General features: G+C 40.4%; 3 protein-coding genes across 3 annotated transcripts; 2 read left to right on the forward strand and 1 right to left on the reverse strand.

The window, feature by feature from the left end:
• Positions 1-481: 481 nt before the first annotated feature.
• LOC135715002 (uncharacterized) lies at positions 482-3,280 on the reverse strand. Its single transcript, XM_065238408.1, has 2 exons — positions 1,831-3,280; positions 482-1,767 (listed from the first exon to the last, which is right to left on the reverse strand). Exons 1-2 carry the CDS (start codon positions 3,206-3,208, stop codon positions 533-535), a joined length of 2,613 nt encoding a protein of 870 aa, XP_065094480.1. The 5' UTR covers positions 3,209-3,280; the 3' UTR covers positions 482-532.
• Positions 3,281-4,445: 1,165 nt separating this feature from the next.
• Pex23 (peroxin 23) lies at positions 4,446-9,325 on the forward strand. Its single transcript, XM_065238405.1, has 6 exons — positions 4,446-6,892; positions 6,946-7,307; positions 7,370-7,633; positions 7,691-8,498; positions 8,556-9,011; positions 9,067-9,325. Exons 1-6 carry the CDS (start codon positions 4,847-4,849, stop codon positions 9,106-9,108), a joined length of 3,978 nt encoding a protein of 1,325 aa, XP_065094477.1. The 5' UTR covers positions 4,446-4,846; the 3' UTR covers positions 9,109-9,325.
• Positions 9,326-19,341: 10,016 nt separating this feature from the next.
• Positions 19,342-21,099, forward strand: LOC135715001 (ankyrin repeat and MYND domain-containing protein 2). Its single transcript, XM_065238407.1, has 2 exons — positions 19,342-20,323; positions 20,382-21,099. Exons 1-2 carry the CDS (start codon positions 19,453-19,455, stop codon positions 20,792-20,794), a joined length of 1,284 nt encoding a protein of 427 aa, XP_065094479.1. The 5' UTR covers positions 19,342-19,452; the 3' UTR covers positions 20,795-21,099.
• Positions 21,100-22,366: the final 1,267 nt, after the last annotated feature.

Genomic DNA, 22,366 nt, shown 5'->3' on the forward strand with positions numbered 1-22,366 from the left:
ATATAATAAAATTTAATACTTCACCATTAGAATAATAGCGAAGACAACATATCTATGCGTTGCTTCCACCTTCACTCAAGCGCAGCGCTACTGTATCTGTCACTTGGATTCTGGCAAAGTTGCCAGTCTTCTTGACATGAAGTCTTCGATAATAGTAAGCCTCGCCATAATAGGTCATATTACTGGACGAAGTGGAAATGTATTGAACAGGAAAATAAAATAAGAAATAGCCTTAAAGCCTTTTGATTGAATAGCAGTTCCAGAGATTCTATTGAACCGTGGTTTAACAAAACAAAACATGCAACAGACACCGTACCCTCCCCCCAGTAAAATTTTATAACAATACCTAACCACCTTTTCCCCAGATGGTTGATTTGGCACTAACAATATACGGTGGTATAATAAAAACGATTTATGGTACGATGCGTTTATAGTTTTTTAAACGATCATTAAATAAGATACCATAAATCCTTGGTTCATAGTTTGCGTTTATGCGGGTAGATACTAATTGTTTATTCAGGCAAAACATATTTCATAGTCCGCTCACAATAGAAAACAAATTACTGGAACCCATTTGCATCGGTATTCTACCGTCGTTGTTTTTCGTCTTCATGTCAGCTCCATTTCGCACCAATACATCGACCAATCCCAACTCATTTCTACCAAACGCCATGTGTAGGGCAGTATTCCCATCTTTGTCCTGGGCGTTAACATTCGCTCCATAATCCAGCAAACGTTGAACCGTATCCGTACTGTGTCCGCATTCTTCCGCGGACGTAAATCTACCAACGAAGGTCAACAGAGCGTTCCGACCGGCATTGTTGCAAATCTGCAAGTCAATGCCTTTGGCCAGAAGTTTCATCACCAGGTGGTCGTTCTGCCCTAGCATACAACTTAGCAATCCAATAATCGGAGTTTGACCATTATGGTCCCGATAATTGTAGTCCAAGTCGTAGTTGAAATCTAGAAACTTTCCGGCTATAAAAATCTGACCATTACAGCAAGCTTGGCTGAACATGTGCGATGCACGTTCCGGTGAGTGTTCATAAATTGAGTCGAACATGATTTTCAACGAGTTCGGGTTGGCTTCTAGGAATGGTCTATAGATTTGGGTGAAATGGACACGGTTGCTAAAAACCATCGGTCCGAAGTATTTGTGAGCGTGGTCTTTGAACGATGGCAGTTGGTGTGTTAGGCGGAGTAAGGCACTTGACAGGTATCGATTGCGATTCACAAAATAACGCTCGAGGGCAGTTTCACCACGGCCGTTGACAATGTCTAGCTTGATGTTGTGTTTTACTAGCACGTCGAGAACGCTACAGTTTGCGATCATGAACAAAGCTGATTCACCATTGTTAGTGAGTTGGTTTACGTTTGCTCCGCTAGCGATGACCTTCTCAAGTAAGCCTATCACCAGTTCGTGACTCGAGCGAAGCTGGCAGACTTTATGGAAGACTGAGTAGCCTGCGTAGTTGGTACGGTGTACTAGGGAGCGACCGTCTGGGTGATTCTCGATGAGGAAATTGAACATGTCCTCAGTGCGAATGTAATGGATGGGGTGGTTTCCTTCGTTGTCCACGGAATCGAAGTCGCAACCAGCGTCCAGAAGATTTGTGAATAGCTGTGGGCTGGATTTTTCCACAGCGTAGTGCAGAAGCGTGGCACCATTTGATCCTCTTATGCTGGCCAGTGACGATTTAGGATCGTCAAGTTGGATAGTTGTTTCGCCAAACTTCAGGTTGAAGTTGCTGAACGCAACTATGAGATCTAGAAAAAAAAATCAGGCAATTACAGCAGCTACTCATTTCTAAAATGTTTGTCTTTACAAACCTTGACCTGGATAGAATTTGGGTTTTTCAAACACTTTTTGATCAATATCAGATTTTAGCGTAGGAAAATACTTAACCAACAGATCACGATTACTATCGAAGAATGACTTTCTATGATAACTGCAAAATATCACATCCTTCTTGAGCCTGTCGAAATTGCCCAAGAAAAATTGATTGTGATTTTTAAGAATGAATTCAGCAGAATCACACTCTCCATGCCACAGACTTTGCTGAAGGGTTTCGTAAGCCTGATTGTTTTCAAAGTATCGTTGCACTTCCGGTTGAAGCTGGTACATTTCGTTCAGTATGTCCAGGATTCTCAACCGAATGCACTCATGTACGATCGTTGTTTCCTGGCGGAGTACCAGACCGAGAAGTGTAGGATTCTTTCGGATAGCTGCCCAACAGTAGTTCAAAGCTAGTTTTTTATAAAGCATCTCTGCCAACATTGTCACACCTTTCCATTGGTAGGCTAAGTCTAATTGATATTTCACAACGTATTCCTCGATCTTGTTACGAACCGGCCCAGGACGAAGAAGCGATAGGATGGAAGATCTTGTATAGATTTCGTGCTCACAGCGAAATATATTGTTGAATGCTTCGGATTCAGTTTCATTGTAGTACTTCTGTCTGTAGGTTATCATTTTTGTCAGTACAAAATCCATCATTTCAGTGTCATTTTTCTGCATCAACATCATGAAAGCGTTGAACTGGTAGGAATTCCGTAGAGTGCAGTCAAAATCATCAAAATGTTCAGTCAACAGCCATTGAATCGTTTCTTTCTGTAAAGTTGAACACGCTGCGATTAACGGGTTATGCTTTGGCAGACTGATGGCTGCTCCTAGATCTATCAATCGAGTGATTGCAGCTATATTTCCACTGGAGGCAGCTGCCTCAATGAGCGGCTCACATTTTATATCTGATCCTGCATTATTAAGAGTCAGGAACCCGTTGGGAATCACTGTCCTGATAAAACGATATACTGATAAGCGATTGTCGTCGTTAGGATGAATCACAGCTACATCTTCTTTGTCTACAGGACTCAAAAGCAAAATAAATACAGCTTGCTCTAGATTTTTACTAAATATTGAATTTCTCTCCAACAGTTTTACGTCTTGACATTGTTTGTTATTTACCGCAACCATAATCGTTTTCCTGATCCAGATTCGGTCATTTGAATCCCAATTGTACTTTCGTACTATATATTCTTTGATCTTATTCAAATCCGTCTGATATATTTCCAATATTTTTTCCACATTGGTTTGACTGCCGCTTCTAATAGCTCTAAGAAGATCCGTACCATCCTTCGTTGGGCAGTAAATATTTGACCTCACTGTGCTATCGTCGAGTAATTCAAATCCTATATCAGCGAGCGCCATTTTTAAACTTTCGTCGCCACTTTAGGCATTAAAATCTAACTAGAATAAGTCTTACTAGAATGCATACGCAAATCTTTGGACACGAACTTGTTATCTCCATTTCTGAATGGAGATGTATTTTGAACACCGTTACTTATACAAGCAGAATCGAACGTGAAAACCAAGGTGAGTACATATTGGTGTTCTAATGTGTCAATCACAGGGGAGAAAGTGCGGTTTTAGAGCAAATTATTACAAAAATTACAAAAATTATTTTTGTATGGAGCAGTGACCGAGTTCGTTTACAATTTGCTCTAAAACCACCCCTAATAAAAAAAAACACAAACGAACGATAACACAAATGATAGAACTATTCCACAAATGGTTTGGATTATACCCCGAACACGTCGTTAACCGAAATAGCCATACACGTTTTATTAGGAGCAGTGCTGTAAATTCTCAAAATTCATTGAACATTTTTGATGAAAATGAGAAAAGCAGCTATCCGCTATCAAAGGGGACCTCCTTCGAATGGGCGATATCAGTTGCTTAGTCATTTGACGAAGGCATGGATCATTCTCATTTGAGAAACGCTTGATATCATTCAATTGAGTGTAACCTACACATAAACGGAGCTTTGGTCGACATTTCCGGCGAAAAAGCTAAGTCAACCCGACACCAACCTGACTCCTACCAAACCCCAACCCGATGTTGATCCTACATTGACGCGACATAAACCCAAATTTATCCTACAACAACACGACATTGGGTCGACATCCACCTTAAATTTGCCTTACATTGATCCGACTTCGGGTCGACTTATGATAATGAGTGACTCAATTGACAGTGACGATGAGCTTCGAATGAGAAAGGGCTCTTCAAATTATGGTCATGTGAGAATTCGTTCAATTGGTTCATCTTCAATCGAATGATATGAAAATTAACAGCACTGATTAGGGGCACTTTCTCCCCTGCGATCTCCTCGTCCATATAGTAACAAAGCTGTAACACCATGCTACACCCACCATGGTGAAAACACACAAACCTGTTGAATATTTTGTTGATAAACGAAAAGAATCAAAACAAACCAGGAAAAACAACCCCTCAATTTAATTAAAAAATTGTTTTGCTTTGATCGTTTTGTTTCTGTTTTCTCCTTGTTTAGTTCACTCTCCAGTTAGCGCATGACAAGAACGAAACGTCAAATTTCCGATTGTCAAAAAATATTTCGAACGAACGAAGCCCGAAGCAAAAACAATAAACCATTCTGATATTGACTCCAACGGATGGTACTAATGAGTTAAAAGTAGTGTTACTAACTACCTGTTTCAGTGCTCGATCAGTAGGGAAATTGTGTTTGATCGGTAGAGATCGCTAGCTCACGTGATTCTGTCTGCTAGTGCATTCTGTGGATCGTGAAAACTGATGTGAAAAGTTATTTAAAAGTTATAATAGCTGGGCAAGGTGTTGGCTGGTAGTGAATCAGAATTATCGATTTGTTTGTATTTTTCCCGTCTCTTTGTATTATATGACAGTGAAGTTTTCCCTTCGAGAATGAAAATGAATCAATTGAGTTTCGTTTAGTGCACGGCATTTGCATTCAATATCCGAGCAGTGTTTCTCATTAGTATTCAATCAGTGATAAGCAAGCAGTCAACAATGCCTAGTACGCTTCTGTTCGCCAACAGCAATGAAGGTCGTGTGTACGCCCTGTCTACGGCCGGGTCTTCGTGGCGTGAATTCCTTTATCTAGGGCTGGAATTCAAGCGCATTTCCGTGGTTCCGCACTTCATGTGGGCCATCGGGGGCGACCGACAGGTGTACGTACACGTGCACGCCCTGGATATACCTATCCGCATTAAGGAGGAAGCCTACGAAAACGAGAGGTGGCTTCCCATCGAGGGATTCTCCAGCCGCTTGCTACCAACGGATCGATATCACTTTTCCAACGTCGATGGAACCATCGATAGGAACATCGATAAAATACGATTACCTTCCATGGCTTGGCAGTGGGAAGGTGAATGGCAGTTGGACCTATCCTTGGATGGACAACCTCTGGATCATGACGGGTGGACATATGCCGTGGACTTCCCAGCAACTTACCATCCGCAAAAGAACTGGAAGTCTTGTGTTCGACGGCGAAAATGGATTCGTTTCCGTAGATACTGTGCTCTTAACTCGTGGTGTGCTGTAGCTCCGCTACATAAAGATCCCACTCAAGAACCGTTCATTGACGTGGCTATCAATGGAAGCAGCGTTTCTGGAGCATCCCCCGGTTTACTACTGGTTTGGGCAGTAACAGCTCATGGTCGAGTTATGTTCCGATCTGGAGTTAGCACTACTTCTCCAGAAGGATTGCGCTGGACTTCTGTCACCACTCCTTCAGGTTGCGAAGTCTCACAGATTGCCGTTGGACCAACAGGGTTGGTTTGGGCCTGCTTGTACAATGGGCGAGTCATTGTACGTGCTGGTGTGACCAGAGATGCCATGACGGGGACCACTTGGCTGGAGGTGAAACCACCCGGGAACAATCTGAAAATATCCCAGGTATCCGTTGGGACCAACTCGGTATGGTGTGTAACCAACGATAATCACGTTTGGTTCCGACGAGGCGTTCACGGTGAGGCGTCTGGAATCAGTGAAGATGCTGCTATCGGCAGTGGTTGGGTTGAGATGGTTGGCAACATTTCTTACATCTCAGTGGCTCCCAACGATCAAGTTTTCGCCGTGGGATCAGAAGATAGGGCCTTGTACTTTAGATCCGGTGTTTGTAGTTCAGATCTAACGGGAAAGAAGTGGCGACTGATCCAGCTACCACTTCAAATGAGCCGAACTTCTAGCAACTTTTCGCTGTCAAGTAGACGCAGTGGAAGCGAGTCACCTTCCACCAAGCATAGAAGTTTGAACAGCCTCTACAAGGAAAGACTACAGCAGGAAAATGCTTCGCTTGTTGAAAATAATGAAGAAACATCTCGATCAGCACCAACCACTAATCCAAAGCAGCGACCGGAGCTTTGGCACAAACCTGAAATATCACCTGATCCGCTTGCCACCAAACTGGAGGTACAACAACCGGGAAGTCTAATAGAAAAGAAGATCACCCGAAACCTGTCCAATGAAACGGTGGTTGCCTCCAGTGCACCTCTGAACGAAGTGTACGAAATTTCCGGTAAGCAACTTAAGAATTCGCGGGCATGGAGCCCAGTTCGTAGTGTCGGCTCGCTTGTCGGCACCGAAGCTCATCCTGAATCGGACTCGAGCGTGTTCGAAGGAGAGAGCTCACGAGATTCTGGAGTCTTTGGTGAATACGAAGATCACGGTGGTTCACAAAACTGGGCAGACTACGAAGTTTTATGGGTTGGATGTGCTGCCGGTGCGGTTACTGTAGATCCGAATCAGCTGCCAAATTGGTTCAACGATAGCTGTGGTAATGTTAATCAAGAAGAACTTACGCAACCGTGGCGTGTCAAGCTTTTGGATGATTTGAAGCAACGACCACCAGGACCGCTGCAAGATAGCGATTTTGCGTTGTACGAAAAGGCAATTGAAATGTCTTCCTGGGTGAAATCGGGTGAAGCTCGCGTTGCCAAAGCCGGTCATGCTTTCGAGGATTGCCTGATCGAACTGGAATGGGTTAATAACCAGGGTTCGGGACCGGACTCGGGTACGCTGACAGTTTTGAACTCGGATGGGGTTACCACCAAGGTAAGGTCCACATATAACTAATGCAATGTGTTTCAAAATTACATCTATTTTAGATTCAATTCTCCCTATCGGAGATTACCTGCGTTATGTGCTCCAGCGAGCCTGGTTATCCAAGGCTTGCCATTCACGCTCCACGGCTTCCACCAGGGTCGTCACTGATCAAGATTCAGTTCAGTGGTGATACCGATTTAGAAGACTGGATTTCCCACCTGACTTCGGTTTGCTGTCAGATAAACGAAGTGCACGGAAAACCTTCTCCGCGATCGTTGTGGATAACTTCCAACATGGGTGATGTCTTCGTATTTGATCCTACCAACCTGGAAGCGTCGCAGTGGCGTCCAGAGGACAAAGTTTACCAACAGAAAATCGATGTCTCGGCTGCTGAGACTCCATATTTGACTTCTTTGCATAATGGGTAATGTAACAAAAAAAAAATACCTCGTGATTCCTTAAGCCGACCTAACCCGCAATTTGCAGCATGATCATCGGATCGCGGCTGGAGATTTCCGGATTCGTATACGATGACGCCGATCATATACGATTCGACCTGCAGAGCTATCCGACGGTCAGGGTTCGCCATAAGATGGAATCACAGCGAAACATTTCGCTGCACATCAATCCACGGTTCAACGAAAATATTACGGTATTTAACTCGATGGAAACTTCCCACTGGAACGAGGATGAGAAACGATGTAATCAAATGACGTTTGCTCCCGGAGCGGAGTTCAAACTTGAGATAAGGTAAGTCCTGTAATTACATGCTTCGCAACCGAAAAAAATAATCAATCTTTGTTTTAGGAGTGAACGTGACGGTTTTCGAATCACTGTCAATGATCAAGATTATCCTAAGTTCAAGTACCGGAGAGGACTCGCTCCGGACACCATCTACAGCTTGTACAGTAGTGGTCGGGTCAAGATATTTACCATAATTTACGAAAATCCAAAGCTGATATTTCCTCTGAAAGACGTTTTCTGGCGTCAGATCGGTGGTCATCTACGTCGAGTTCAGTCCTGTAAGGCAGGAGTCGTATGGGGTCTTGGCTACGACAACACAGCCTGGGTCTACACTGGAGGTTGGGGGGGAGCTTTTCTCAAGGGGCTCGAGACCAGTAATCAAGGTATTAATACGATGACTGATACCCATAACTACCACATATATGAAAATCAAAGGTGGAATCCTTTGTCCGGTTTCTCCACGACCGGACTGCCGACTGATCGACACATGTGGAGTGATATTACGGGCAAGCACAAACGAAACAAGGATCATACTAAGCTGTTGTCCATGCATTGGCAGTGGATCAGCGATTGGTTGGTAGACTTCCATAATCCGGGTGGAGTTGATCGAGATGGTTGGCAGTACGCGGTAGACTTTCCAGCTAGTTACCACGCAAAGAAGCAATTTACGGACTACGTCCGCCGCCGTAGATGGTATCGTAAGTGCCGGTTGACGACAACGGGACCTTGGCAAGAGGTCGGTAATTCAAAGATCGTTGACGTAACGCTGCAAGCCAACAGCGATGCAGTCGACTGCAGTGTTATGGTTTGGGCTGTAGCTGCGAATGGAGATGTTCTCTATCGGCGAGGAGTCAGCCTGTCTCTACCTGCGGTAAGTTCCAAAAATTACAATCCCAAACAGATTTTATATTTTGATCTTTTTTTTTAGGGAACTGGCTGGGAGCACGTGGCATGTGATCAACCGTTGGTTAGCATAAGCTGCTTCGAGAATAAAGTCTGGGCCATTGGAAAGAATGGTTCCGCCTATTGGCGCTGTGGCATCTCAACCGAAAATCCACTAGGTTCAAAGTGGCAACCGATAGAACCTCCCGGAGGGGTAACCTTTAAGCAAATTTCCGTAGGAAAGGCTGGAATTTGGACCGTCGATACAACGGGACGCTTATCCGTGCGGAAGGAGATCACTCCAACGTTTCCGGAAGGCAGTCATTGGCAGCTGTTGAGCAACATACAGAATGATCCTCCGCACTATGAGGGAAACATTGGATTCAAGAATGTTTCCGTTGGAGAGCATGTTTTTTGCGTATCCCAGTCGGGATACATCTGCAAGCGTAGTGGAATTAGTTCGGAAAATCCCGCTGGCACCGGATGGACCTTGGGAATTCAAGTATGTTGGGTTATTTTTTAGTGGAATAAATATACTTATGAGCTTTCAATTTCAGGGAAATTGGCACTACGTTAGTGTGAATGGATTTTACGATTAAGTATGACGTCGTCAACAAATGATTATCATAAAATAACGATCACCAGGAAGTAGCCATCTAATCTTATAACCTACCTATTGATAGTTAATGCTATCCAGCATGTCATATTCGTATTAACTTACCTTTGCCTGTAACATCAAAACATGTTTTATTCGCAATCCTATGCTTGTGTCAGGCCACGTTGATTAAGGTTAAATAAATGGCTGCTTGTGCGTATATTCCGATGAAAGTTTAATTCTACAATATCATGATTCATCGCCACTATTCTAGTTCTCGTTCGAATCCGATACGCCACATGCAGTGGAAATTCGGTGGCTTAAATCAACACATAGTTATTTTTTGTAAATAAACAACAAGTGGAGTAAGATCGTAACGTGGGTAGATCCCCTTTTCGTGGTACGTTACGGGATGTAAGATCTACCACCGATTCCTAGTCCTGACTACTTCAAACTAGGGGAACAGGATTTTTCAGTAATCCAAGGAACACATCTTAGTCACAGTTCGCGTTTGTCTGTCAACGTTAGCAGTTCAACTCGAGCTGTCTGTGCATTTTTTCTTCTCTCCTTCGCTTGCTGTGTGCTGGCGTTCCGCCTCCCGGACGAAAGGCGTTTGCTAAACGTTGTCGTCATCGTGTTTGTGTGTTGAGGTTGTGTTTCAGTAATACAATCGAAGGGTGCCATGGCGTTTGTTTTCGGTCACTCGCGAGTTTATTCTGCCGGTGAGGTGCTGACGCTGCGTTTTACAGACTGTGCTGGCGAACTAAAGCCATTGTGTCGCGAGTGATTGTTGATGGAAAGTGGATGCAGTCTATTTTTTCTCTGCTGAGATCCCTCCAGTTGGAGCAGCTAGTGTGAGTTTCAGGGTTTTTGAGAGTTTCCGCTGCTGTGTGAGGAAGGAAAGGCGAGAGTGCTGTTTTTAACACCGGTTGAAGAAGTAGCGGCAGCATATCTATGGGATCCCTTTGCAACATATCGGGTGAAATCTTTCCTTTATTTTTCTCTTAACATTCATTCCATTATTATATGAAACATTATATGCTGAGTACGGTAGTTTTCACCAGGGCACCCGATTGTGGCGAGGTGGATGGGGGGAGTGGAGGTGCCGACTCCCTGTTTGTGGCGTTTCGTGAGGGGAGGGTGGGCTCTTCTCTCCACTGACGTCCCTTTGTTGGCGTTTGTCCCATGGATGCGCGTTAGCAATGTTGACCACGGATTCACCCAAATCGTTTTTAGCCTTTCATGTGGCGGATGGAGTGAAATTGGAGGTTGTTGGACTTGATCAGGTCGAACAGAGAGGATGGTCCACAGTCTGTGGTCAGGTATCTTGCTACAGTGAGTGGTAGTTCCATGTCATCATCATCATCATCCATAAAAATTAGCTTAGGTGAATGGAAAACAACAGAGTTAATCATCAGATAAAAAAAGACTCGCATTTATTTTTACTGTGGAATTGTTTTTAGGTATTTTTTAAGTTTGACGTTCACATAAAGTTTACCACCTGTTTGTCACATTTGATGTATTGTGTTACTATTGGATTTGCAAAATGGGCCAATTTCCGTATTTTGGTTTGTATGAGAGTCGACCTGTTGTGCTGATTTAAGGGCCACCAATGTATGTTCATATAAAGTAGTTTTTATCATTTATTACATTTGTTTTAGACATGCTTGTACATTTCAGGTAATTTATTCTCATTAGTGATACCATTATTTTTTTTTACATTAGTTTATTTTTTTGGCTCAATTGTTGCAATTTTTTCATTGTTTTATTACAGTACTTGTTTTAGAAGAAGCGGTCAATATTTCTCAGATCATTACTGACGTGTCTGGAATGGGATTATATTCATGCTTATCGTTGGAGGCCTGACGCTGAACATATCATCAAATTTACTTCTAATTATTTGTAGTTATTTCCCGTCAGTACGCAATGGATACAAGGAATGCTTTTTCAAATATGTTTTTTCATTACATCCTATAATATTATTTTATAATCTAATATTTTTTTTTATATTATTAGAGTTCACTATTTTGTGATATTATTTTCTTCCTTTATATTATACATTTTATATCATTATATTATTTTTTATCCACCGGGATCTTGGAAGTAAATATACAGTCTTCGTGTAATGTATTTTCAAGGAATGATATTTTACTGCATGTAGTATAACATAAATTAATTCTATTTTATACTTCATATTATTATGTTTTCAAACAGAATTTTATTAATTTTTTTAAGATCATCAATATTTAAAAGATCAAATTGTAATATGATTTTCATGGGCATCAATCGAATAATATTCATGCAACGTTTAAATATAAATAGTATAACACTCTTATTAAATTCTTTTGTAGCATACAGCCTGTCTGATAGTCCAATTAATTCAAGAATACATATTATTATAATTTAATTTTTTTTTCCTTTGGATTGTTTTTTCCGTCGATCTTGTTTTCCGTGCTGAGCACCAATGCTACCGACGTGCCAGGAAGGCAGCTCCCACACCTGGACCCTACCTATCGACCCATCAACTCATGAACCGGGGACCAACGGCTTTACTTCCCATCCGAAGGAAGGCGTGATCAGAGATGTTATACCTCAGAACATCCCGGCGGTGCCGACTGGGATTGAACCCAGGCCTGCTGGGGTGAAAGGTAATCACGCTTACCGCTACAACACCGGCGCCGTTATATTATAATTTAATATCTTATACATTACTTGAATTTATATTAGCACAGAATTTACTAATTAAATAGTTGCTTGCATATTAACCAACAGCTGATAAAAAAACGCATTACATCATTAGAGAAAATTTCAATTATTCTTTAATAAAACAATTGCATTACAGATTAACTAAACATATCACTATACTTTTGTAGAGTGTTCAATATTTACAATCATAGATAACCTAGATTTTTTCTTTTTTTCCAATCATTACTTCAAATATTCATACGCCGCATTGGGCACAGTATCAATCTATGGCACATGTATTATTTTTATGTATAAGTACCATTAAAATATAATGAGTTAAGGGAAGATGAATCACAAATACAACAAACACAAATAAATTGTCATACTTTTTTATTATCATACATTGTATTTCACTTTATATTTTATACATATTACATTTTTTTTTACTTTTACATTTAAAAAGAATAATCCATCCATTCAGAAAAAAATCCCAAATATATCTGAAGCATTGGACTTATCGATATCAATTATTCATGTTTATTTCAATATTTATAAATTTATTTTGTATCGCATAACTCATCGAAATTAAAATTAAGTTGATGAAGCAGAGGAAGCGACAACAATGCATAACATTATATGCAAAATATTTATTTTACAGGTTATTTCTCGTCATGCATGACACCATTTAGATGAGATTCGTTTTTTATTTTTCGTTTTGTTAGTTAAACATTACCCTTTTTTCATTATTTTAAGGAGAGTATCAAGAATGATTCGAGCTAAAAATGTGTATTTGCTTAATATAACCTTGAGATTTCAGTGTTACATCCACCTGATGCTGTGAGCTGAGGAGACATAAAGCTGCATCTTATTATATGTAAAATATGTATTAATTGCATTGCAGAATATCAGCTATTTTATCCACATAAATGTATTTTCATTATTTCATATTGTAATGTTCGGATATATTTCATTCCTCCATTACATATATTTACTTCATATAAATAAATACTGGGTTGGGAGGGAACATCAGGGTATCATTTGACCTGAAACTGGACGATGGAGTGGAATGACAACCGGAGTTTTGGAGGGAATAAACACTATCATTTTTTTATCCTACCGATTCGATTGTGCTGGTGTGAATTCTACTTCAACAGTTTCAGTGAGATTGACGCGCCCTTCTTAACAAACCATCCTGTAGGAAGCTTAATAAGTATTGCGAATTGCGTTATTCGATTTGTTGGATCGTATCGTTGGAAGGAGATTCTTAAATTTCCGTGGATTTTGCGTAAGTGTCTCTACTTACGGGTCCGCCCCTCCGTTTTGGGCCCTTCATACAGCGATATTGTGAATTCAGATCAGTAGCTCAAATTGATCTTGCTATTAAGTGGAGCTGCATACAAGACAAGATCTTTGAAGGGATGGTGGCTACCTTACATACATAAACAACAAGTGGAGTAAGATGGGGCACCCCCGGGGTAAGATTACTTTTTGCAACTTTTGAATACATTTTTAACATGTTTTGGTAGATTTATCATGCAGCATTGCTAGTTCAGTCATTGAACTGTTTGGAGGCGAACCAGCCCCAGGCTGAAAGCCTCCCTAATAAAGATAAATAATAATAATAATCATTGAACTAGTAATGTTCCTTAACATATCCTCGAAGAAAAAAAATGAAAAAAAAGGTATTTTAAACGCCAAAAAGTCATTTTGCCCCGGGTATGCATCTTACCCCATATTACACTACATACTTTTTTATTTTAAAGCACGCCATGGTAGAAAGAACAATATTGTTAAAACAACACGTTTCATTAAAAATTTCAAACAAAAATATTGTTTTTAACGAGAGGGCGACACATCTAAATCTCAATTCTACATGCTCGACAAATCTCACATTAGCAAATCAATTTTCGAAAAATCTCTTCGCATCTACTTGCATCGTGCATCATCTTTTGACACGAAATCTTCAGAATCGTCATCAATCTTCTGTCTATCTACTCAGCGTGCGCGCAGCTACCACAGCAAAACACAATTTTTCCTGTATTGTTGATATATCGGCGCCGGTGATGTAGTGGTAAGCGTGACTGCTTTCTCACCCCCAATGGGTCTGGGTTCAATCCCACCCGAGGTCGGTGGGATTTTTCTGACACGGATACGAATTTTGTTCATTTATATCAAAAATATAAATGTTTATACTCTAAACATATTAATTATTCAAAGTAAATTGAAAACATATTTAAAACGAAAATATTTATGTTTGAATTAAATTCAAAGGCATGTTTATTTCAACAATATCAAAATCCATTGTATTTGACAGCTTTTGTCACCATGTCTGTGTTTGACTGACGAAGCGGAAATGGTTGGCGGAGACAATAAAGGCGCAGAAGATGGTAGTTATTTCACTAGGCATTTCGCACGATCTTAAGTTTTTGGTAGTGACCGGATTAGATCAAGAGCTGGACGAAGCGACAATGGAGCTGGTGATACCTGAGTTACCTCTATGGTGATACTCTGATTGGAAGAATTCCTATCAGTTTTATTCCTGTACGAAAGATAGGACTGGCTCCTGGATGAGATGTTCTACGTGGAGACATTATACAGTCATCAAACGCCCGGTTACCAGCATTCTTTGCCATGTCTCGAAAGCGTTGCATTGTGGAAGAATCGCATTTGGTTTACAGCTGTCTGCCCAGCTTGAGTGTGTCAGGTTGATCAGAAACGAACCTTTTTATTTTATCGCGCATTGATGATTAATAATAATAAATAAATAGGCACCCACTGGTGATCGAAAACTTTGAGAAGCTTCTGGAGCTAAATCCTCAAACATGTTTTATGACTTTGTACTACCTTTATTTAACACAGGATGTCAGCCCTTCAAGAAATATTCCCAATCGTGTAGTCTTCTCCGATTTCGGCAATTCAGTGAATTTTGATTTATCTATGACGCAGGAAATCCGCGGAATTCCAGAGCATCATCGTCCTATGATTGCTCCGTCATTATACGCTGCAAAGTTTGGCCATGTTGATTCTGCAAGAACGTTTTTCACAGATGGATCTCTAATAGAGGAGTCCGCTGGTTTTGGTGTATTTAATGAATTTCATAGCGCCTCTCGAAAACTTGAAGCTCCTTGTTCTGTGTATGTGGCTGAACTGGCAGCAATTCACTACACTTTGGAAACTATTGCTTCACTTCTTCCAGCCCACTACTTTATTTTTACGGATAGTCTCAGTTCTGTCGAGGCTATCCGTTCCATTAGGCCGGTAAAGCACTTCTCGTATTTTCTCTTGAAAATACGAGAACTGCTTAGTACTTTATCCGTGCGCTCTTTCATCATCACCTTCGCGTGGGTCCCTTCGCATTGCTCAATTTTGGGCAATGAGAAGGCGGATTCACTTGCGAAGGTGGGCGCTATGGAAGGCGACATTTATGATCGACAGATCGCCTATAGTGAATTTTTCTCTATTTATCGTCAGCAGTCGCTCGTTAGCTGGCAACATCAATGGAGTGAAGGGAGCTTGGGACGATGGCTACATTCAATTATCCCTAAGGTGTCGAAGTTTGCATGGTTCAAAGGGTTGGACTTGAATCGAGACTTCATACGCGTGATGTCTCGTCTCATGTCCAATCACTATTGTCTAAACGCTCACTTGTTCCGTGTGGGGTTGGGAGACAGCAATCTCTGTGAATGTGGACAAGGTTACCAGGACGCTGATCACATCCTTTGGTCTTGTGCGGAGTATCGTGGAGTCAGATCACATTTTTATGATTCCCTTCGGGCTCGAGGTAGACAACCTAATGTTCCAGTTCGGGATATTTTGGCTAGACGCGATCTGGAGTTTATGAAACTCATATATGTTTACTTTAAGGATATTAACCTTAGATTGTAAGTTTGATTAACCTTGTGCTTAGTTTGTATTTTGTACGTGTGGGTTTTTTTTTTTCAATGTTTGTTTTCAAGATGAATAGAAATAATTTCATGCTTTAGGATTAATTAAATAGTTGTATCGTAAACCACATTTCAAACCTCCTTCTTCCCTTTTCCCATCCAAAAAATTGTAAATCTCCACTAACCTCGAGACAACCGCGAGTACTCGGTCCAGTTCCTTTAACTTTAAATTTAAGACAGTAATAATGTATAACGCAAAGGATAACTCGGCTCTGTAAAGTTTATTCAATTGAGCCTGTACAAATAAAGTAATTATAAAAAAAAAAAAAAATAAATATATACCTATTTGTTCTTAACATTAAATACGTTTAAGATAAACTCTAAAATCATACTTTGACTATATATGTTTTTAGTATTACTTCTACGTGAAGTCAGTAGCAACACCCACATATCGTGGTAGGGGTAAACAATAGTTGCAATTTCCAAACCTACGACTGGATGCCTTCCTTCAAATAACAATTGAAGTGCGGTAAAAATCGGTAGAACTGTTTCAAACACACAGTTGGTACTTGAACGGGTCGGTTTTCATCTCTTTTTGCCAGTGGTGGCGGGGGGGGGACACCCCCCACCATCCCTCTCCAAAGGGGGAGTTTGGTAAAGAGAGATGAAAAAACCGATTTGTACCTTCCTTAAAAGTTGTCCTAGTTCGCTATTCTAATATCTATATACAATCTTCACACTGCCGTACTCTAACGGAACTATCAACTCTATGCTTTCATCTACTCCATCTATCGTATAAAAATTACCACTACAGTCTGTTATTTGAAATTAGCATCTTCAACTATCTAAAATCATGTTTAAAATAAAAATATTTATTTTTGTTTACAAAGCTGTCAAATCAAACAAAAATATTCACGTTTATTTTCAACTCGAATATTTTTAAAATAAACGTATAATGATTTTTATTTTAAACATTTATATTACATGACTTTGAAGATAACGTACGTTTGAATCAACCTATTTTATTTTTGTGGCCAGAACAAACTGAGTTTACGTTTATTTTTACCTCAAATATTTTTGTTTCGATGATACTTTTTTCTGCGTGAAGTAAAGGCGTTGGTACCCGGTTCATGAGTTGATGAGTCGATAGGTAGGGTCCAGGTGTGGAAGCTGCCTCCCTGGGGTCGGTAGCATTGGTGCTCAGCACGGAAAACAAAATCGACAAAAAACAAATCAAAGGAAAAAAAAATGAAACGCACTACTTTTGGCTACTTTTCTCGTGATTCTAGAAGAAACTCTTTCAAAATATTGTGTTACTGCGAAGTTCGAGTGGTAGGAAGCATAATTTTTAACTGCTATTCCATTTTGTATCAAAACAAATAAAAAAAAACTTACCGGCTGAAAATATCACAAAGTGGTTTTGACTCACTATGCACGAGAACGTCGTTTTCTCAAAAATGAGTAAAAGTGCACCAACTCACTTTTGAGTAGCCATACTTCCCGCTGAAATGAACATGTTCGACTCAATTTTGATTTGTTACGAGTTAGGATCTGGTGGTCGATAGTCTGTTCGGTTCAAAGAAGAATAACCGAGCAGTCGTTAGTTCTTTTTGCTACCCACAATCTGTCAAAGTTACTGAAAATCTCAGTTGACGAAAAATAAATTTAAGCAGAAATAACCGAACATCGGTTTACTCAAGAATTACCGAACGCTGTCAAACCGACCCACCTGTTGTAATTACGGAATTCGGTTCTCTTGGGCAGCTCTCGGTTTTCACTTCAAATCCTGCTTTAAATTTTGATTAAGGATACGTTGCTTCGAATTTTCATAAAAATAAAACCAGTTTTGGCAAAGAAATTTATGAAATATATTTATTTAATTTGTTTTGGCGAATAAAAATTTCCGTAACACGAGTTACAGCGTGGAAAAGTACAGTCAAAAAAATTTCACTGACTTTGATGTCTTTCTGATTCAAATGGTTTTTAAAATGCCTTTACAAGTCAGAGACATAACCTTGTATATTTGCACGGCAGAAGAAACAAACTACCCAAGTAACCATAGGCCTGTTATTTTGCCTTTTTGACTATATACAGCTGAACAACGGCTAAACAAGTGTTTGCAAGTTCTGATGAAACCCGTATGTAGCCAAAAAGGCGAAATAACGTGCCTATGGTTACTTGGGTATAGCACAAGATGCCTGCAAATAAAATCATACCGTTAGTTTCAAATACTTACATAAGATTTCAATCAGAAGTGAATCTTCCTGTTGCAGCTGCTCCAGAACTTTTTCCATTTTTACTACAGTTTTGCACACGTCCGACGAGCACACGCGAGAAAAAATGGTTGCCTAATTTTAGACTCAGCTTAGAGAACCAAGTTTTTGGTTAAAATTTCCGTCGCGAAGTTGAGCGCAAGTGTAACGTTTGACGTTTAAACGTTTGAAGTTTAACACGTTTTAGTGAATATTCGGTTCAGTTTATCGAGTTTCTCGGTTTTCACGTAGCGAATTCGTAAATTAAGATACATTACCGTACTTTTCGGTTCAATCTTCGTTTCTATCTGTCAAATTTATACTATTTTACCGAAATTCGGGTCTGATTAGATAAATACGCCTGAAAAAATGGTTTTCAAATCATTTATTCGGTTTCTCGTTGGTAACCGAAGAGTTTTGGTAGAAAATTAAAACGAGTTCAGTATTATTTTCTAAGTGTGTACGTTTGGTGTCAGAGGAGGGGAAGGATCCGGATTGGATTCAATCTGTGTTCCATTTGGTGAATTTTCACTTATACCACAGACAGACATACAAATTAGTACCATAGAGGTAACTCTAAGACCACTGGGTCCCGAAGAAAATCATTATTATTTTTGGCTCACTCAGTACCAGAACAACGGTCCCAAGCAGTCCCAAGCTATTTCACTCACCCCTGCATGTTCTGCATGAATCCACACACCCCTGATGTTATCTGTCAAACTTTCATAGCGAATCAAAACAAACATAGTGTAGTAATAGAATTTCAACTAGAATAGGGTACGTTAATCGTTTGCTTGGGACCAATAGGCTACTAAAGTGGTGAGCCAATTTAAAATCGTTAGTTTCGTATTGATTGTTGGTAGTAGTGTTGCCATGTGGTTCAATCCAGTAGTAGTGGTGTTGCCATGTGGTACACTGAAAAATTGCAATAGCAGGTTAGTCACCAAAGTTTTCGAGCCGCTCCGTCTGTCACTTCGTTTGTGGCCTAAGTGTGTACGTTTGGTGTCAGAGGAGGGGAAGGATCCGGATTGGATTCAATCTGTGTTCCATTTGGTGAATTTTCACTTAAATTTGACAGAGGGAAAATTTTCAAATAAACCTGCTATTCGAGCAGACTTATTTCTGACAGATCAGGACTCAAATTCGACCAACACTTTTTCGCAAATCGGACGTTCAACAAGAGAGGGATTTTCGAAGAGAATAATTTATTTCGAAGTGTCAAATTTAAGTGAAAATTCACCAAATGGAACACTGCCTCAGAATCCATTTCGGATTTTCGTTTTTCTTTCGACGTCGGGTGTGGTCTTCAAAAATGATACCAATTAATCGGCATCCCTGCCCTACGTTGCCTGGAATTCTAGTACTTCTTTTAGTGTGACAGCTTGCTACAACATCTGTCAAACTCTTGCGGGGGCAAGAAAAGCGCATGTTTACTTTTCATTAAGGCAGAAAAGTTCGGAAAATCTTTTTCCTCGAAGAATCTTTAATTTCTAGTAATTGTGGCAACAACAATTAACTTCTCCAGCGATGTCGGCAACGGAACCTACTGCAGAACAAAAGGAACAACCCGAGCAGAGCAGCAAAGCGGAATCAGCACCCGCAGCACCGAAAGTGATTCTCTCATCGGAGCAGAAGGAAATCTTCGATCGGATCTCCAATAATGAAAATAGCGAACTGAAGCTGGTACTGTCCCGATTCAAGCAGAGCGTGGATTTTGTCGACGATAATGGGATGACTCCATTGCAACATGCAGCCTACAAGGGTAACAAGGATGCGGTCCAAATGCTGCTGGATCAGGGTGCCGATGTCAATTCTGGTAAGCATGAGTACAACTATACTGCTCTGCATTTTGGTGCTCTTTCCGGAAGTGTGGATGTTTGTATGAAACTGCTGTTGGCGGGCGCCAAAGCGGATGCAACTAATACGATCGGTAGGACCGCGGCACAGATGGCGGCGTTCGTAGCAAACCATCAGGTTGTGGCAACGATCAATAGCTTTGTTCCGGTGAAGGAGATCGAGTGCTACACAAAGGTTCAAGGATCTCAAAAGGAACCGATGCTTCCGGTGGTCCATCTGGATGGTTTCCATAAGTTTATTATGCAGATAAACATTCATCCGGTGCGGATTGCATTGAATTTGCAGAAGTATGGACTGTTCATTGAGGATCTCAAGCGAATCCGGAAAGTTCTGGATGAAATGATGGAGCGGGAAATGAAGCGTCGGAATGAAATCAACGAGGTGATGGCCTTCAAGTACCATTATTTAGGGTACATTGTAAACGAGATTGCCAAATGTCGGGATTACTTCCTTGCCCGGAAGGACAAAGCTGACGGAGGAAATGGCAAGGATCAGAAGAGTGACTTTGTCGAGCTGTTCGCCAAACGAGTTCTCAAGCAAGGTGGGTGGATGTTTGTGGTCTTGATAGAAATATAGCTAAAAATTTGAATTTATTCCAGGCAAAGACGGCTCCTTGGAGTATGTCGAAGCGACGATACGTGAATGCGTTCGTGAGTTCCCTTTCCGGGAGTGTACCATTTTTCGACAGGTGGTGACACAGCTGGCCAGCAAAGAGAATCCAGCCAGCGCTTTGGAAATCATCAAATCGGCCATCAATGGGCAACGCGGTTTTCAGGACACGATTTCGCTGTGCAGCTCATGCGGCGAAGAAAAACCGGACAAGAAGTGTTCCAAATGCAAAGAAGTGCAGTACTGCGACCGCGAGTGCCAACGGCTGCATTGGTTTATGCACAAAAAGGTTTGTGCTCGGCCGTCGTCCACCAGCGCTCAGGGTGGGCAAATCAAGGACGCGAAAAAAGACATCGATTCGGCGGAAATCAGCGAGCAGCTGCAAAAGTTGGTTGCCAGCTAAGCTGCTGCGTGATTGAAGGACTGCCAGATTTATGCAATTTAGTCAGCGTGTCACTTGAGTGGAGTTTTAATTATCAATGCTACGAGAATTCCGATATGGGGAATTATGATTCTCTAGTAATACTGTGGTTGCTAACCGTAAGGAACCGATTATACTGAATACAAAATCATACTACTAAAATTGGGAATTAGATAACAGATGCAGGTAAATCGTGTGGCTACGTGACGGTCAATCCTTCTAACCAACGTAGAATATTGTATGTGTCATTTACTATCACTTGGATGTCAATAAATTAGATTGAAACATAGTTCATGCGTTTGATTTTCCTTACGCTTTGAATCAGAAAAAGACCTAACTGCGATGATCGTTATCTCTTTTAATAATAACTCGGCTAGCTGAACATTAAACCAACAAATTTTCTCGGTGTGTTTGATGTTTATTTTATTACCTAGCTAGCTCTTGTTACCTAATTTGTATTAACACAACCTTTTCCTACACTGTATACGGAATAATTTCGGAAAATTGGTTCACTTTACTGTAGTGATGTGTAGAAAAAATCGCCCTTATGATTCTAAACGCTAGAAATATTAAAGTTTGGTAAAGAGACATTCTCGCGTCACTTTTCAATAGGTCCTACCTACATTGATCGATTCTCTTTTGAACGCCTCGGCCTTGTTAAGATATTCCCGGATATTTTCAACACTCAAAAGTGAGTTGAATTTTGCCGGCTTTTCCCGAAAAAAAAAAAAAAAACTTTTTGAATATGTGGAAAATCGATAGAAGTTTCATTCAGTCTACTGGTCTACTTAATTTTGAGTTGAGCCTCTCACTTGAATTCGTTATTGTTGTCAAAAAAATGAATGAGATATTCGAACCAACGATATAGTTCAAACTTCAAATTTACGTGAATTAAACTTATTTTTTGGTAAAATATACCTAAGAGTATTTTTTTGCTTGTGCTAAATGGAAACTACTATATGCGATTTACTCAAATTTGGGTTATTGGGCTGAACCCGGGAATTGAGGGAAAGTACTTAATTTGAGATAGTTTTTCATTTCCGTGTAACTGAGTGAAACTTTTATTGAATTTTCTTTGACTCAACTTTGAGTTGATCTAAACGACCGTGTATATAATTGCAGCAAGTCCCTTTTGATATGCAATACACAATACAGATTGTAAATACCGCTGCATACTCGCAGGCGTAAGGTGAAACTAATTGACCCCTTTGTCAAGCAGTTTTGGCGTTACTTTCTACCAGCGATTTCACAAAACTGGACCAACTAATTTCTATTTTTTTATGAAACGCTCATATTTTGGCTACTTTTCTCGTGGTTCTAGAAGAAAAATCTTTGAATAATGTTTTATTTCAAAGTTCGAGTGGTAGTAAACGTCATTTTAACTGCTCGAATGAAGTGGTTGACAACGGGCAAGTGTATGAGGCATTAGTGCCATCCCCAATAAAAAATATTAAAATAAATAGGGGAAATGGATCTAAGATTGGGCCCATCGCTAAAAATCTACTATAAATCAATTTTATCTAGATGAACGCGTCATTGGGACGGTACTAATTG

This window comes from Ochlerotatus camptorhynchus, unplaced genomic scaffold (assembly GCF_037179485.1).
Source record: "Ochlerotatus camptorhynchus isolate MF236.1 unplaced genomic scaffold, CSIRO-AGI_Acam_v1.1 ptg000777l, whole genome shotgun sequence".
Lineage (NCBI taxonomy): Eukaryota > Metazoa > Arthropoda > Insecta > Diptera > Culicidae > Ochlerotatus > Ochlerotatus camptorhynchus.